The sequence below is a fragment of the Anguilla rostrata genome, chromosome 8 (genome assembly GCF_018555375.3).
Source record: "Anguilla rostrata isolate EN2019 chromosome 8, ASM1855537v3, whole genome shotgun sequence".
Classification (NCBI taxonomy): Eukaryota; Metazoa; Chordata; class Actinopteri; order Anguilliformes; family Anguillidae; genus Anguilla; species Anguilla rostrata.
Genome location: NC_057940.1, coordinates 51,259,831 through 51,273,623, shown reverse-complemented (window position 1 = coordinate 51,273,623; position 13,793 = coordinate 51,259,831). Strand labels below are relative to the sequence as shown.

Sequence of the window (13,793 nt, the reverse complement as noted above, 5' to 3'; positions counted from 1 at the left end):
GGAATGTCTGTCTTCAGCACAGCGGGGGAAAAAGAGTTTGCAGAAACTGATAGGGAGAAAGGGAATAGAGGTGGGGTGGGGTGGATTTGTCTGTCACACACACACAGACACACACACACACACACACAAACATACACACACGCACAAATGACCTTTACATTTCTATGCTGCCACATTTTTCTTTGTTCATACCTTTTGAATACACTATCTGGCCAATCTGTAATGGAATAGTCTCGTTGGCAAGCTATAGTACTGTGGGATATCTCTCAGTCTTCTTCCCTCAAAACAAGGCAATAAAACCATCTTTCATGCAGTTTCTGCTTTTCAAACATGATGGGAGCCAAGACAAGACACTGACCCAATACAATAAGAAACATCCCTGAAGCAATATGTCATATTGCTGAAGTTTAAATAAAATTTCACGCCGTTTTAGCACAGTTTACAGCAGTGTCTGATGAGGGCAGATTATCTCTCCAGCATAATTCATGACAACGATAACAGAACAATGTATCAATCAATAACGATAATAGAGAGAACGTATGTTAAACAATTTTGAATAAAGTGACGGACCAACAAAAGTATATCCTGGAGACAGTGAAAGAGGAGAAGGAGGTATAGGCTAGAGAGATTGCAGGTTTGATATGAGAGACTTACAAAGGATATCTGTTGGGCAAATAAGAACATGTAAAGACTTGCTTCTCCAGGGTGTGTTAAACTCCGTGTGACTGGTTGAAAAAAGCTAAACTTTGCTATTAGCAGTTATGCAGGGTATTCATAATATGCAGGGACACATGTGTCTGATTTGCATGCAACCATGCCTGATATTATAGCCTATGTGGAAACTACATACATGTTGAGTGCTGTGTGCTTTCTTGATACATGGTTATACTTGAACGGGATTTTATGCGCAGTTACAACGTGAAACTTTCTTCCTCCCCATCTCTTAATATGCCAGTCTGTTTCGTCGGATCTAAAACTTTCCAGTATTTGAAATAAATAAATATTCTTATGTTTCACGCGCATGGGCCATGCATGCCCGCCAAACAAACCTGGCGGGGCTGGCACCGCGTGGTTCCTTGGGCACCCCCTATTTTTGCATTGATTGTATTAAATGGAAATGAAGTAACGGTGGTTCAGTACTTCGATCAATGGCCCATATGTATAAAGCTGGAAGCCCTCGGCAATAACAACGAGAACACCGTCACCCTTATGTTCGGACCCTGGAAAATCTCCGCATTCAAAGTATGCCATTGTTGACGCTTACCCGTCAATAACTTCACATACGACGCTACGAACACATGCACAACTGTGCGATATAGGCTGCTGTGGGCTTACCTTTTCTATTTATTTTGACAAAATTCGTTATCATTGGCCAGTACTTGTGAGCCAATAGTCGCAATTCAAAGTTTGCGGTTCAAAACGTATTGCATTTAAGACATCAGTCTCGTGGACGCACATATTCGGTTTAGACAAAATCGGCTAGGCCGTACAGTTTGTTGGAACCCAATATGATGCAGCACGTCCTTAGTTAATATAGCGGCTTCAGGTAGACAGAATTGTGGAGTTTCCAGCCGTACGTTTGGGAATAAATGAATCCGATGGGCGGGGTTGTAAAATGACGGGGCGGGTCGCTGGCCGTCCAATTCTGCAGCTTGTGAGTGTAGGCTGCTGCTCCATCTCTTTTTCGCAGCAAGCGATCTGCGGTGGTCAGGCAGACAGTCGGGATAAGGGTCACTGCAACCCATCAAGAGAGGGCTACAAAGGGAGATAAAGGCGCAATAAAAAGCCTAACATTGAGGTGGAAGGGGGGAAGGCAAAATATTATTATTTCGCCCAAACTGCACAAGGATAACGGTCGGAGACTTGTGAGGAGACGGAAAGTTCAAGCTGAGCAAAAAAAGAAAATAACTGAAAAGGTCTGGGAACGGCTACCGAGAAATAATCAGACTACTGTCTAACATCTTTTGATTCATATATCATTAGGAGGCTAGTAAGAAATGGAACGCAAAATCCCTGACTTCTCCGGAACCTGGAAAATGAAAACTTCGGAGAACTTCGAGGAGCTTCTGAAAGCGCTAGGTGGGTAGCGGTGCTGAAGATGGTGATGAGAACACGTCACACTTTTGTAGGCAATGCAACAGCGAAAAACGTTTTAAGGTGGAGTCCATGTGTGCTTTCACAATTTGTTAACAATGAATAGACTAGAATCCATCTATTTTTTAGAGATTGTTATAGATATGCAACACTACAAGATAACCGGTAGGCCTATATTTTTTTCGTAACAAAGGGGGTATGATACACGCAGATTAAGATTGATTTTCTGTAGATTAAGAGATCCTATAATGAGCAGTTTGTATAAGTCACCTGGAGTTCTCCGTCCTGTCGTTTGAATTAGTAGACCAGGTATACGTGTGCGCGTTTTTGAAGTGCTTCTGTAGTAAATGTCGGCGTTGTTCAAAGTAGTGTGCGTTTGAGTGTTGCACTCATGTTCCCCGGTGCCCTGGTTTGACGGCGGTTCAGATGCACAGGCTGATGTGATCGTTCACGGCGCGTTCGTGAAAAATCAAGGAAAAGAGATAAAGGGGCTTATAAGGGCGAGAGAGAGAGAGAGGTACTGTATGGTTCAAAGGGAGATGAGGAACCCCTGCTCATCCTGAATTTAAAAAACGAACTACAAAGAACAGCACTAAAATGTTAGGCTAATAGAGGAGAGTGACATAAATTATTAACGGAAAAAATGTGTTTGTGAGCGTGCATGTGTCTGTGTACAAATACGTGTGTATGTGTGTGTGTATTTCTCTTTACAATTACTTTATTTTCTTTCCCTTTTTCCCTTCCTTTCCTCTTTCCATACCTTTCTCTCTCTCTCTCTCTGAGCGGTAGGTATAGAAGATCACTGAATCCCTGGGGTAACAACTTCCCCTCTTTTTCTTTTACACACACACACACACACACACATCCATTTGCTATAAGAAAGAGAGCAGAGAAGATATTTAGCTTCTTCTCATGCCGTGTGTCCTTGGTATGTAGTCACACAGTAACAGTGGATGCTTCTGTATGCGGATGTCAGAGCGCAATGTTGACTATACACCCCCCCCCCCGCCCCCCAGGAGTGAACGTGCTGCTGAGGAAGATCGCCGTGGCGGCCGCGTCGAAGCCGTCGGTGGAGATCAGCCAGCAGGGGGAGACCCTGTCCATCCTGACCTCCACCTCCGTCCGCACCACCCGCGTCTCCTTCACCGTGGGGCAGCCCTTCGCCGAGGCCACCGTGGACGGGCGGTCCTGCACGGTAGCGCCCCCCGCCCCCCCCCCCCCGCGCCCCGCGCCATGCTAACCTGCGCTGCTTGGCAGCCTGTGTCAGTGTCAAAGGGAGAACTTGGACTGTGGTGATCTGTGCCTGTGGTGGATGGCAGAACAATGCCACTCCGCTCTCGGAAGCGATGCGTTAACACCCTGCGCACGTTTTGTGTCACTACTACTATGACACAGATGTGTTTAAAAACAACGCACGTCATTTTTAACAGACTTTCAACACGTTCTGTGTCAGAGTTCCTACTTCTGTGTTACAAATATACAATTCATGTGTTACAATGTGGCAAGGCTTTATTGAAAGTAACACAAAATGCGTTGTCCTTAACTGGTTAACACATCTGTTTTGAGAGTGTCTGTGGACCTGTCAAACTACGTTACATCATAGGCATTTAGCAGACATTTATCCAGAGTAACTTTTACATAGCATTTACATTGCATTTATACAGCTGTATATACAGTATAGTGAAGCAATGCAGGTTAAGTACCTTACTCAAGGGTACAACAGCAGTGCTCCACCCGGAAATCGAACCTTCAGGCTACAAGACCTAAATCCAGTTCCTTATCCATTATACCACACTGCTGCCCTGTTACAAACCATCACATTTTGTTACGTTACGTGGTGAAAGTGACAAGCTGTGCGTAACTGTAACATTACGCAAAGACCTCACCATCTCCCTCCCTCTCTTTTTTCCAGAGTTATCCTCGCTGGGAGACTGACTGCAAAATCACCTGTGAGCAAGTTCTGCAGAGGGGGGAGGGGCCCAAGACCGCATGGACCCGGGAGCTGACCAATGACGGCGAGCTTGTCCTGGTAAATCTGCCCTCTGATTCGCTCCCATCCAGTCACTCACTTCAATAAGGTAGAATGGGGTTTTGACAAAAAATAAAATAAAAACCAAGCTTATATTTGGAGCCAGGTGTCAGAATTGGCTTTGCATGTGCCAACCTTCCCGGATTCAAGATTATCCTTCCTGGAATAATTGAGACTAATTTAAGCACTAAAATAGATAAAGATGATGAGAAAAAGTAAAAATATTTCAGTATTTTAATTGACTTGGTTTTGAATGATAGGTACTAGCTACTCTCTCTTTCACTGTGACTAAAGAATTTAGTCATATTTTTGTGCTTTTAGTACTAGTCTTGGTGGTCTGTGTAAATGTGTGTCCAAGCTCAGTGGTTGTCTCCAAAGTGCTGCACGTTGAGTACATGTGTGTACATTTTGCAATTTCATTATTTTGTATTACAAATACAAATATATGCATTCACATTTGGACGGATAGCAATGTGTTGGTTTGGTCTCGTGTCTTGTCTTGTTTTGTTGCAGAGGATGAGCGCTGGGGACGTTGTGTGCACCAGGGTATATGTTCGAGACTGAAAGACAGAATTATCACTCCATCCCTGCAGTTCTTTTCTGCACTACGTCAGTTCGCCCCTCCACACGGAGCAGAATACGACGCAGAGAAATCTTCAGTGTAAAGTTAACTCTGAGAGTGTATTTTTAACACTGATGAAGTACACATTGCCCCTATTGGACAGTATGTACTTTATTAAACATATGTAAGTGTAAAACCAACTCTTATAAACTTGTTGAGTTGATTTTTACACTGTTAGAGTTTTTTAACACTAGTGATCTATCTACTGCCATCTTGTGTTGTTTATAAACCGCATTCCGCATTCCTTTTGTACCACGTATTGTGTTTGCAGCATAGCAATAAAGAGGCAGATTATCATGTTTTTGTGCCGTTGTGTGAATGCTGCATGTGTGAAAAAGTAAGCATTTAATCATAGTAGACAAGACTGTCTATCAAGCCAATAACAAAAAAATTAGCATATATTGCACATGTGAGGGGTCATAAGAAATAGTCTGTAAAACATGTAAGGGCCTCACCTCAGTTAGCAACAACAGATTATTTGAAAACGCATAAGAAGCTTGTTTCTACATCGGATTTTCAGCGTGTTCATTAAACTCTTGCAGTGAAATGTATACAAACAGGGTTGCACACATATCATAGACATGGGCTGATATCACTTTAAGAGAGATTGAATGCATTCTGAAAACACCCTAATGAATATTCACACCCTGTCAGTTGACCATGTAGCTGACCTGGCCTCTCCCTCTCCCTTCTACTGTCCATCATTTCCCTTCCTCCCTCCCTTCATTTTTTCTTTGTTTTCATTTTCCTTTTTCATGCCCTGGCCCTAGTGCACACTCTTCCCCTCCCTTTTCCCTGCATCTCCTTCTGTGTCCATCCATCCATCCATCCATTCATCCATCCATTATCTAACCCACTTATTCCTGGTCAGGGTCACAAGGAGGCTGGCGGCTATCTCAGCATGCACGGGGCACGGGGCAGGAACACTCCCTGAACAGGGTGCCAAATTCCCTCTGTGTATCTTTTATAATATTCACTTTCCTAATTTCACTACATGAAACCTAATTTCACTACATAAAAAGCTTAATTTGATAGGATTTGTTGAACTGACAATATGTATAGGTTTTATTTCACTTGTAGTTTAAAAATGACCAGTTTCCAATTTCCCTTTTCTGTGATCTTACATATCAATTTTTATCTTGCAATTAGTTAGGTGTACGTCTAACATGGAGTTAAACACGTCTCCATGACAACTGTAAGGGAGTATTTAAGAGGCAACGAGGGGAATATTAGGAACATGCAGGCTACTTCACTCATTTTGGGGGCTATGGATTACAGGCGTTGAGCTGCACCAAGAGATGTCATACCACCAATGAGGTTTGTGCGTGGAGTGACGGGGGCGGGGCCTGAAGAGTCAAGCGGTACCAATCAGATTACAGGGTGATTCTGACTGGCGGCAAGATGCGCTTCGGAAGGACAGTGGATGGAGCCTAGAGACTGAAGCTGCCTGGACACAGGGAACCCATCCAGCACTAACATGGGAGTGAAATTTGGAAAATGCATATTATAAGAGGCACAGAGGGAATTGCTGACCTGTCTGGGACCTATTCCTGCCCCTCGCCCCCGTGCATGCTGGGATAGGCTCTAGCCCCCATGCAGCCCTGACCAGGACTGAACCCCAGTGCACATATCTGTAAGAACAAAACATATGTGGAGCAAGATACAGTCATAATGCTTGCTGAAAAAAAGAACAGGCAAGAAGATAGTGAGAATGAACACGAGAAAAGATTTTCCTGAAAATGTGAACTCTCCATTTGTCTTCCACCTGTAGCATTCTGGCATCGTATCTTCAATCATAAAGGCCTTCCAATGAGGAGGAATCTTGGAGTATATAATATGGGAGAAATGGGGAGAAATGTAGCAAACCACGTCTCTGCTCCCACCTGGTGGCAGACAGTAAAATCCAGCCATGCACACGAAAAAAATGTAACGTTCAGGAGGATAACTCACACTTCACCACCCTGTAGAAACTGCTGCGTTCAGCAAAATGGACTGATATGAACTTTAGCTTAAAATCCCCACATAGACCTTGTATGTGTACTTCAGAACTACCGTGAACACTATCTGCTATTTAAAAAAAGATTTAACATGTAAAATTCATTTTTCCATTTTAATATACTTTAAAGGAAAGCGAGAAGTTCAGGAAGCTAAGCAATTAGAAAAGCAAACATAAAAAGCAACAGTAGAAGTACTATTAACATCCGGGTCAGATGTACAAAAATAGCGTAAGCAGTCAGAAAAATATATACAACCATCATCAAACGCACACACACACACATAGGTCAAAGACTAGTCAATAGTCCATACGGGCCGTATGAATATGCAAATTATAAAGAATGCACAGATGATCAAAAACTGAAAATAGGTCAATATTCCTTCTCGGAATCTGTGGTGATTGTGCGCCCTCTATCGATCTCCTGAGACAAGTGCGTGTGGTTTCGTAGCCTTGCTAGATCTACCATTCATCCATCCATTAACTCGCTTTTGCAGGAGTTAAACAAAACATTTTTTAACTTCAAAATAGATTTTCACTGCCCTGCATGTTTTATAATTAAACTAAATTCCGAAAACAATGCACACAAACACCAAAATTATTGAAATGTCAGTTGGTCAATGGTTTAAATTATTTTTATTTTTACATTTATTCATCGCTTGAGAGTAACAATTTGGCGATAGTGTGATATTTTTCGCTGTGCGAGAATGTTCTATTTTTTATGGCAACGTACGGCTGTCAGCGCACAGAAACGCCCCTTTATCTTTTTTTTTTTTTTTTTAACCCCACGTGCTTTTTATACGCCTGTCGCCGCAGTCACATGATAGAGCTTCCGGGATCCTGCGTTTTGTGCAGCAGAAACAAAACGAAAACGGAGAAAGCCTGCCAGGAAAGAAGAATACGCCCCACGGATTCTGAAGAAGAATAACAGGAACAATTAAGAATGCTAGATTTACATCTGGCGAAGTAGAAGCTACAATCTGCTCCAAATAGCTGGCGGGCTCGTTATGCTAGCTGCAATCCTTATTGAAATAGCTTGTTGCTTAGATAGCGTTAGCTACGTCGGTTATCGATTTTATAGTGCTGTAACCGTTGAGAAAGCTAAAGAGACACATAATATAAATAATTCTGTTCTGTATAATATACATCCATATAAATAACTAGTTTCAGATTAATAAATATTGTTTCCTGAGCATTACCTGGCTGGCTATTGTCGTACTGCAGATGTAGCTGGCTGCTTAGTAAAATCGCCGCATAGCTTATCAGCTGGCGCGACTGGCTTGGTTGGAGCTGGCTAGCAAGCTGGCTTTATAAAGTATTTGGGTTGAATATCAACTGGCTTTCGCTAACGAGTTAGTTTATGATAAAATAATAGCACGTTGATGGCAGTTACTTACTTTTAAAACTAACTAGCCAGCTGTCTAGACAGGTACCGCGTAAATCAGAACACAGCCCGGATATTTTTTTTAATCATAAATGAGCGAGTGCGCTAACGTCTAGCTGTTGTGTATTTCGCTTGGAAGATACATTCCGTGGCAAGGTAATCGCCCATAAGCAAGTAGATAGACCAGAATATTACACTACCGATCGATACGCGTAGTCATAATATCAAAATACACCTCACTAGGCAGCTTTTTATCTACACCAAACAGGCCCAGTTGGCTGGCAACAAAATATCCGATAGAAAGGAGCCGTTAACAAGCTAGCTATTGATACAGTGTCCCTGTTGGTATTGGTTGTCTGGACACCGAACAGGCGGAATTCATTATGTCGCAGTACACCAGTTTCCCGGAACCGAACGACGACTCCAACCCATTTCAGGTGAATTTTCTTTTTTTAAAGCAATATTACGGACATGTTTACGAATCATGATGCTTTATGCTACACACACCGAAGACCCCTGTTGTATATTTTGCACGTGTTGTTAAAATACTAAAACTGTGGTCGATATCAAACTAATAAAATGTTTCTATCAACGCATAAAAGGAATCTGGAATATGTTGCTTTAATGACAAGCCTTCCGCTGCTCATGTGATGCTACCCCTGTACGTGTGTGTATGTATGCACTGCTCGCATTCTCCAAGAAGTTTTCTGTGTTTGATGTTAACTTTTTTGTGAGATGTTGGGCGTTACCGTGTTTTTTATCGCTGTTCTTTTTTTAACTACTACACGCACCAGGACCCTGCGGTGACACAACACAGCAGTAACACAGGGTACGCCACCCTGGACCTCTATAATCCCTTCGACAACAAGACCGGGGTAAGGCGCATGGCATGCTTTAGCCGACGGACAAGTGCGAGCGTTAGCCGGCAGTCAAGTGCGTGCTCGTATGTAGGAGTCTCAGGACGATTTGGCGCCTATGTGCGAGCTTGCAAGTGCGGAGTCCTGGGCGGAATGTTGCTACATTCCAGTTGATTGGGCTCGGTAACGATCACAGACTTCCAAAAGCCACATTGATTCGCAAGGTTCTACAGTTTTGCGTCACCTTCGTCTCCATTCGTCTGCGTTCTGTTCTTGACCGGCGGCGCTCCTATAGATCTGTACGTGCGAAACGAACTGCTGCGCAGCGAATTTGCATACACAGCAAACGTCTCCGCTCAGCTTGTAGCAGGATACTGAAAGTACAAAAGAAGAAAATCCCGGCACTCAGCTTTTGCACTCCTGAGTGATTTATTCAGCTTAATGCCCGAGTAGTGACAGCAGCTGTCACTGCTAATGCATACAGTTGAATAAATCACTTGGAATTCTAAACAGTAGCATGCTGCCACCCTGTTCTGCTTTTCTGATGATATATATATTTTTGCCAGTCCTCTGCACAAAATGACAGATGTGCATACACCTCTGGAAAAACTAGGACACTGCAAACACGGCAGAACTTGCATTAAAATAAAGCGTTAGGGGAACCCTGGTATTGGCTGCCTGGTGGGAGAGTGAATAGATTGCTGACTGTGTTTGCTTGCCTGTGTCTCCGCAGCCCCCGCCTCCCTACGAGGCCACCTCCCCCTCTGCAGCCCCTGTTCCCGCCCAAACCCCGCCCAGGAGGACCACCCCCACCGAGCCCAAAAACTATGGCTCCTACAGCACACAGGTACTCTTCCCAGTAAGACACTAGTCATGGTGTTCGTTGTGCATAGCAATAAGAGCATAATCGATAACCATATTAAACACTGCTGGCTGTGAAGCTGCAGGAGTTGTGCTTTAATAGCTTTTACTGTTGGTTTTTGAGGAAGTTGCATTCGATTGCGCCATTACCGTCGCCTTGGTGACTGTCGCTGAGCCTGTGTGGCGCTCGTGACCTCTGACCCCTTGGTTGCAGCCGTCCCCCGTGACCGCCACTACGGCGGAGCTGCTGAAGAAGCAGGAGGAGCTGGAGAGGAAGGCCCGGGAGCTGGAGAGGCGGGAGAGAGAGCTGGACTCCCACGCTCTGGGGGCGGGAGCTTGTGAGTGACAGGGGACGGGGCCAATGGTTGGAGCAGGGGGGAAAGATTTCCACCCTCTGGGAGGCAGGAGCTTTTGAGTGACAAGGGGCGGGGTCAGTAGGAAGGAGTAGACTCTTCATTAATCTTGAGCTCTGGCTGTTCGGTTAGAGCAGTGGTCTCCAACCCTGGTCCTGGAGGGCTACAGGGTCTGCTGGTTTTCACAGTGACTCTGCACTTCATGAATCAATTAGAGCAGTTGATTACACAGTTAACTCAACTCACCTGGTGTCTTGGGTCTCAATCGGGTGCTGATTTTAAGGCGAAAACAAAAACCAGCAGACCCTGTAGCTCTCCAAGACCAGGGTCCATTGGAGACCACTGGGTTAGAGGGAAGAGGAGAGCGAGAGAGCCTCCGGTAATGTTCGTGTTCACATCCTGATGCATGCGTCCGTTCTGGCGCGTTTCCGTTTTTTTAACGGTCTCTCCCGCTCGCAGCACGTCAGAACAACTGGCCCCCCCTGCCCTCCTTCTGCCCCGTGGGACCCTGCTTTTACCAGGACATCGACCTGGAGATCAGCCAAAGCTTCCAGCACACCGTCAAGATCATGTACTACTTCTGGATCTGTGAGTGTCCGTCTGCTGTCTGTCTGCGTACACAGTGCCATCAGCCCCCCGCGGGCACGTAAAACCATGAAGCCGACGTTCGGCTTGGCAGCTGACTCCGTCCGAGAACCCGCCGTCCAATCATATGTGGAGCTCCGGTGACGGGCGCACTTTTCCACCAATGTGGCGGGTCTGTTTGTAGCGCCAGCCTGGCAGTCCTGTCCTATGACGGAGGCCAACGCCAGAACTGCAGATGTTACCTTGTTAATATGGATCCCTTGGCGACAGCTGACATACATTTCCAGTACAAGCTGGTAAAATTACCAAGCGAGACGGTATTAATTCAAATTCTTTTGACACTAGTAGCTCAATCCTAACTATTTCCACTTTAGTGGGCAGTGTGAAAGCATAACTGTTTCCAGTTTGTAATTGTTATTTTTATTCATATTATTATTGATAAAGACGGATGTGACTCATTTCTGTTCAGATAGCTGGATACAGGTAGCAGAAGCAGGCTAGGGAACAAGTGTGGTGCATTAACCACCTCTCAACGCTGCTTACCTCCGACCTCTTCCTCAATGCCCATCTCCCCCCTTCTTCCTGCCCCCCAGTCTCGGCATCTACCCTGCTCTTCAACCTGATCTCCTGCCTGGCCCTCTTCTGCGTGGACCCGGTCGGCGGCGTGGGGCTGGGCCTCGCCATCCTCTGGGTCCTCCTCTTCACCCCCTGCTCCTTCGTCTGTTGGTACAGGCCTGTGTACAAAGCCTTCAGGTACGTACCATTTTGTGCTGTAAATGGGGGGGGGGGGGGCTCTCATCCGGAGTAACGGAATGGCGTAATATTGGAGTCGCATTTCATGTACTGCACTTGCTGCTGCCAAACAAGCCTTCTTTAAAATAGTGTTCTGTTTCTGACGTTGAAATGCTTTCCTGATTGGTTTTACGCCTAGTAATACTGTCCTGAAAAATGGAAGCTCTGTACTGTGGTCCTCAAAGCAGTCTTTCGTTTTGTTGTTGTGATATCCTTGTTCTGCGTACAGTGTTGTGTCAGCACATGCATTGTACTTGAGTGAATGATAATTAGTTGTGCAATACCTCGGGTTTTCTGTTTATCCACTGAAGCAGTTGCAAAATCACATATTACACTGTATTGCTGGAGCTTTTTAAAAAAAAATTTTTTTTTAAAGAACCATCCTCTGTTCCTCTTTGTAGGAGTGACAGTTCCTTCAACTTCTTTGCCTTTTTCTTCATCTTCTTCGCGCAAGTGGTCCTCTACGTCATGATGACCATCGGGATTCCTGGCTGGGGGTTCAGGTACGGTGGGGGGCGGGGCTAGAACATGGTAAATGGACTGCATTTATATAGCGCTTTTATCCAAAGCGCTTTACAATTGATGCCTCTCATTCGCCAGAGCAGTTAGAGTTCAGGGGTTAGGTGTCTTGCTCAAGGACACTTCGACATGCCCAGGGCGGGGTTTGAACCGGCAGCCCTCCGACTGCCAGACAGTCGGTCTTACCTCCTGAGCTATGTCGCTCTGAGCTAGAGCGCGTGCGCCGAGTGTCCATCTCTGAACTGCGGGTCTGAGACACTTCTCCTCCTCTCTCCCCCTCCCCCTCCTCCTCCCTCTCTCCCTGCTCGCCGCTCGCCAGTGGGTGGATCGTGAGCCTGGCCACGCTGAAGACCAGCGTTCCTGTCGGAGTGATCATGATGCTCAACGCCGTGCTCTTCACCGGCCAGGCCGTCATGGGCGTGGTCATGCTCAAGAAGGTAGATTGACAGGAGGGGGCGGAGCTAAGCCTGAACGGCTGGAGGGGGGCGGAGCTAAGCCTGAATGGCTGGCGGGGGAGGGGGGAGAGGGGAGAGGGGGACAGGTTAGCGATGCAGATTGGTAACGCTCAGCCAGTGTCGAATTGGGCGTTTTGGTGATAGGTCGGAAGAATACTCTACACCAGAACTTTCCAGAAAAGTTTGGGCACGGCTGAGTGAGGTGTCACACGCCACCCCCCGTTCTACACAGCCACACTAACATCCTCCTTTCCTCTTCATCTCTCCGCCGTCACCCTGCAGGTCCACTCCCTGTACAGGCAGACCGACGCCAGCTTCCAGAAGGCGCAGGCCGAGTTCGCCACGGAGGTGATGGCCAATCAGGCGGTGCGGCAGGCCGCGGCCAACGCCACCGCCACCGCAGCCCAGAGCGCCTTTACCGGGGCCCGATAGGGTGGGGCCGGGCCGCAGGGGGGCGGAGCTTGGGGCATCAACATAACACCGCGAGGGGTTGGTGGGTCACTTATACCTGGTGGCCAAGCCAGTATGCTTTGAGAGAGGGCGGGGCTTAATCAACGTGAGGAAGAAGCAGGCTGTTGGTCTGGAGGTAACTAAGGTGGTTTTAATAGAGAGACCAAATAAAGGCATCTAAAATGGAAAAAAACAGGCCGTATACTACAACAATTATGGATGAATTGTGTCATAAAAAAAAGCAGGGGGGTGGGAAACAATTCTTTAGTTTTCTGTTGACGGAATTTACCGGAAGGGGAAATCGGTGGTGTTTTCTGTAAAGTTAATTCTCTTTGAAAAATGTGTCCGTCGATTGAGTGTGATTATTAAACCGGTTATTGGACAGTTGGATGGTTGGAAATGGGAGAAACGGACCCGAGGTGCCATCTTGCATTGAACTAAAGCCGAGTTGTTTAATTATTTGTGACCTACGTTGCTGTAACGTTAGTGAACTAACCAGTTGTTTTGTAATTGTAAACGAGAATGCCATATTTACACTACTTTGTCGAATGCCAGAATAACTTCACGGTTGCTGCACTTGTAATTTCTGTTGTATTGTTGTTTTTTCTGCTGTTTGTTGTCGTCTTCAGTATTGCAATTTCTGTTTTAATAAATTAATTCAAATGTCATACATTTCCCCATGATTCTGTCTGCTCAGTCAGTGCATGTTGTCCCAATCCATGATGTCACACTTTATTGTAAGAGACAGCTTAAAAATGGAGGAATTTGTTTAATACGTGGTGCATTGCAAGCAATATTT

At 45.6% G+C, this 13,793-nt stretch overlaps 2 protein-coding genes across 4 annotated transcripts; both read left to right on the top strand.

Moving 5' to 3' along the window:
- Positions 1 to 1,651: 1,651 nt before the first annotated feature.
- On the top strand, positions 1,652 to 5,044 carry crabp2b (cellular retinoic acid binding protein 2, b). Its single transcript, XM_064348613.1, has 4 exons — positions 1,652 to 2,079; positions 3,111 to 3,289; positions 4,007 to 4,123; positions 4,637 to 5,044. The coding sequence occupies exons 1-4, from the start codon at positions 1,998 to 2,000 to the stop codon at positions 4,685 to 4,687; spliced, it is 429 nt and encodes a 142-aa protein (XP_064204683.1). The 5' UTR covers positions 1,652 to 1,997; the 3' UTR covers positions 4,688 to 5,044.
- A 2,496-nt stretch (positions 5,045 to 7,540) lies between these two features.
- Positions 7,541 to 13,662, top strand: scamp3 (secretory carrier membrane protein 3). Of its 3 annotated transcripts, none has more exons than XM_064348606.1 (9): positions 7,541 to 8,559; positions 8,917 to 8,997; positions 9,710 to 9,826; positions 10,055 to 10,178; positions 10,653 to 10,781; positions 11,372 to 11,531; positions 11,972 to 12,073; positions 12,409 to 12,526; positions 12,827 to 13,662. In XM_064348606.1, exons 1-9 carry the CDS (start codon positions 8,506 to 8,508, stop codon positions 12,974 to 12,976), a joined length of 1,035 nt encoding a protein of 344 aa, XP_064204676.1. In that variant the 5' UTR covers positions 7,541 to 8,505; the 3' UTR covers positions 12,977 to 13,662. The 3 variants fall into 3 exon arrangements, with proteins under 3 accessions (XP_064204676.1, XP_064204678.1, XP_064204677.1); XM_064348607.1 differs by having other exon boundaries at positions 7,542 to 8,559; positions 9,713 to 9,826; XM_064348608.1 differs by lacking the exon at positions 8,917 to 8,997 and having other exon boundaries at positions 9,713 to 9,826.
- The last annotated feature ends 131 nt before the right edge of the window (positions 13,663 to 13,793 follow it).

Excerpts from the sequence above, each read along its gene's own strand:
- crabp2b (XM_064348613.1), top strand. The coding sequence starts at position 1,998 with ATGGAACGCAAAATCCCTGACTTCTCCGGAACCTGGAAAATGAAAACT. Across the intron at positions 2,080-3,110 it reads GGAGCTTCTGAAAGCGCTAG|GAGTGAACGTGCTGCTGAGG; the intron begins GTGGGTAGCGGT and ends CCCGCCCCCCAG. Across the intron at positions 3,290-4,006 it reads TGGACGGGCGGTCCTGCACG|AGTTATCCTCGCTGGGAGAC; the intron begins GTAGCGCCCCCC and ends TCTTTTTTCCAG.
- scamp3 (XM_064348606.1), top strand. The coding sequence starts at position 8,506 with ATGTCGCAGTACACCAGTTTCCCGGAACCGAACGACGACTCCAACCCA. Across the intron at positions 10,179-10,652 it reads CGCTCTGGGGGCGGGAGCTT|CACGTCAGAACAACTGGCCC; the intron begins GTGAGTGACAGG and ends TCCCGCTCGCAG. Across the intron at positions 12,074-12,408 it reads ATTCCTGGCTGGGGGTTCAG|TGGGTGGATCGTGAGCCTGG; the intron begins GTACGGTGGGGG and ends GCCGCTCGCCAG.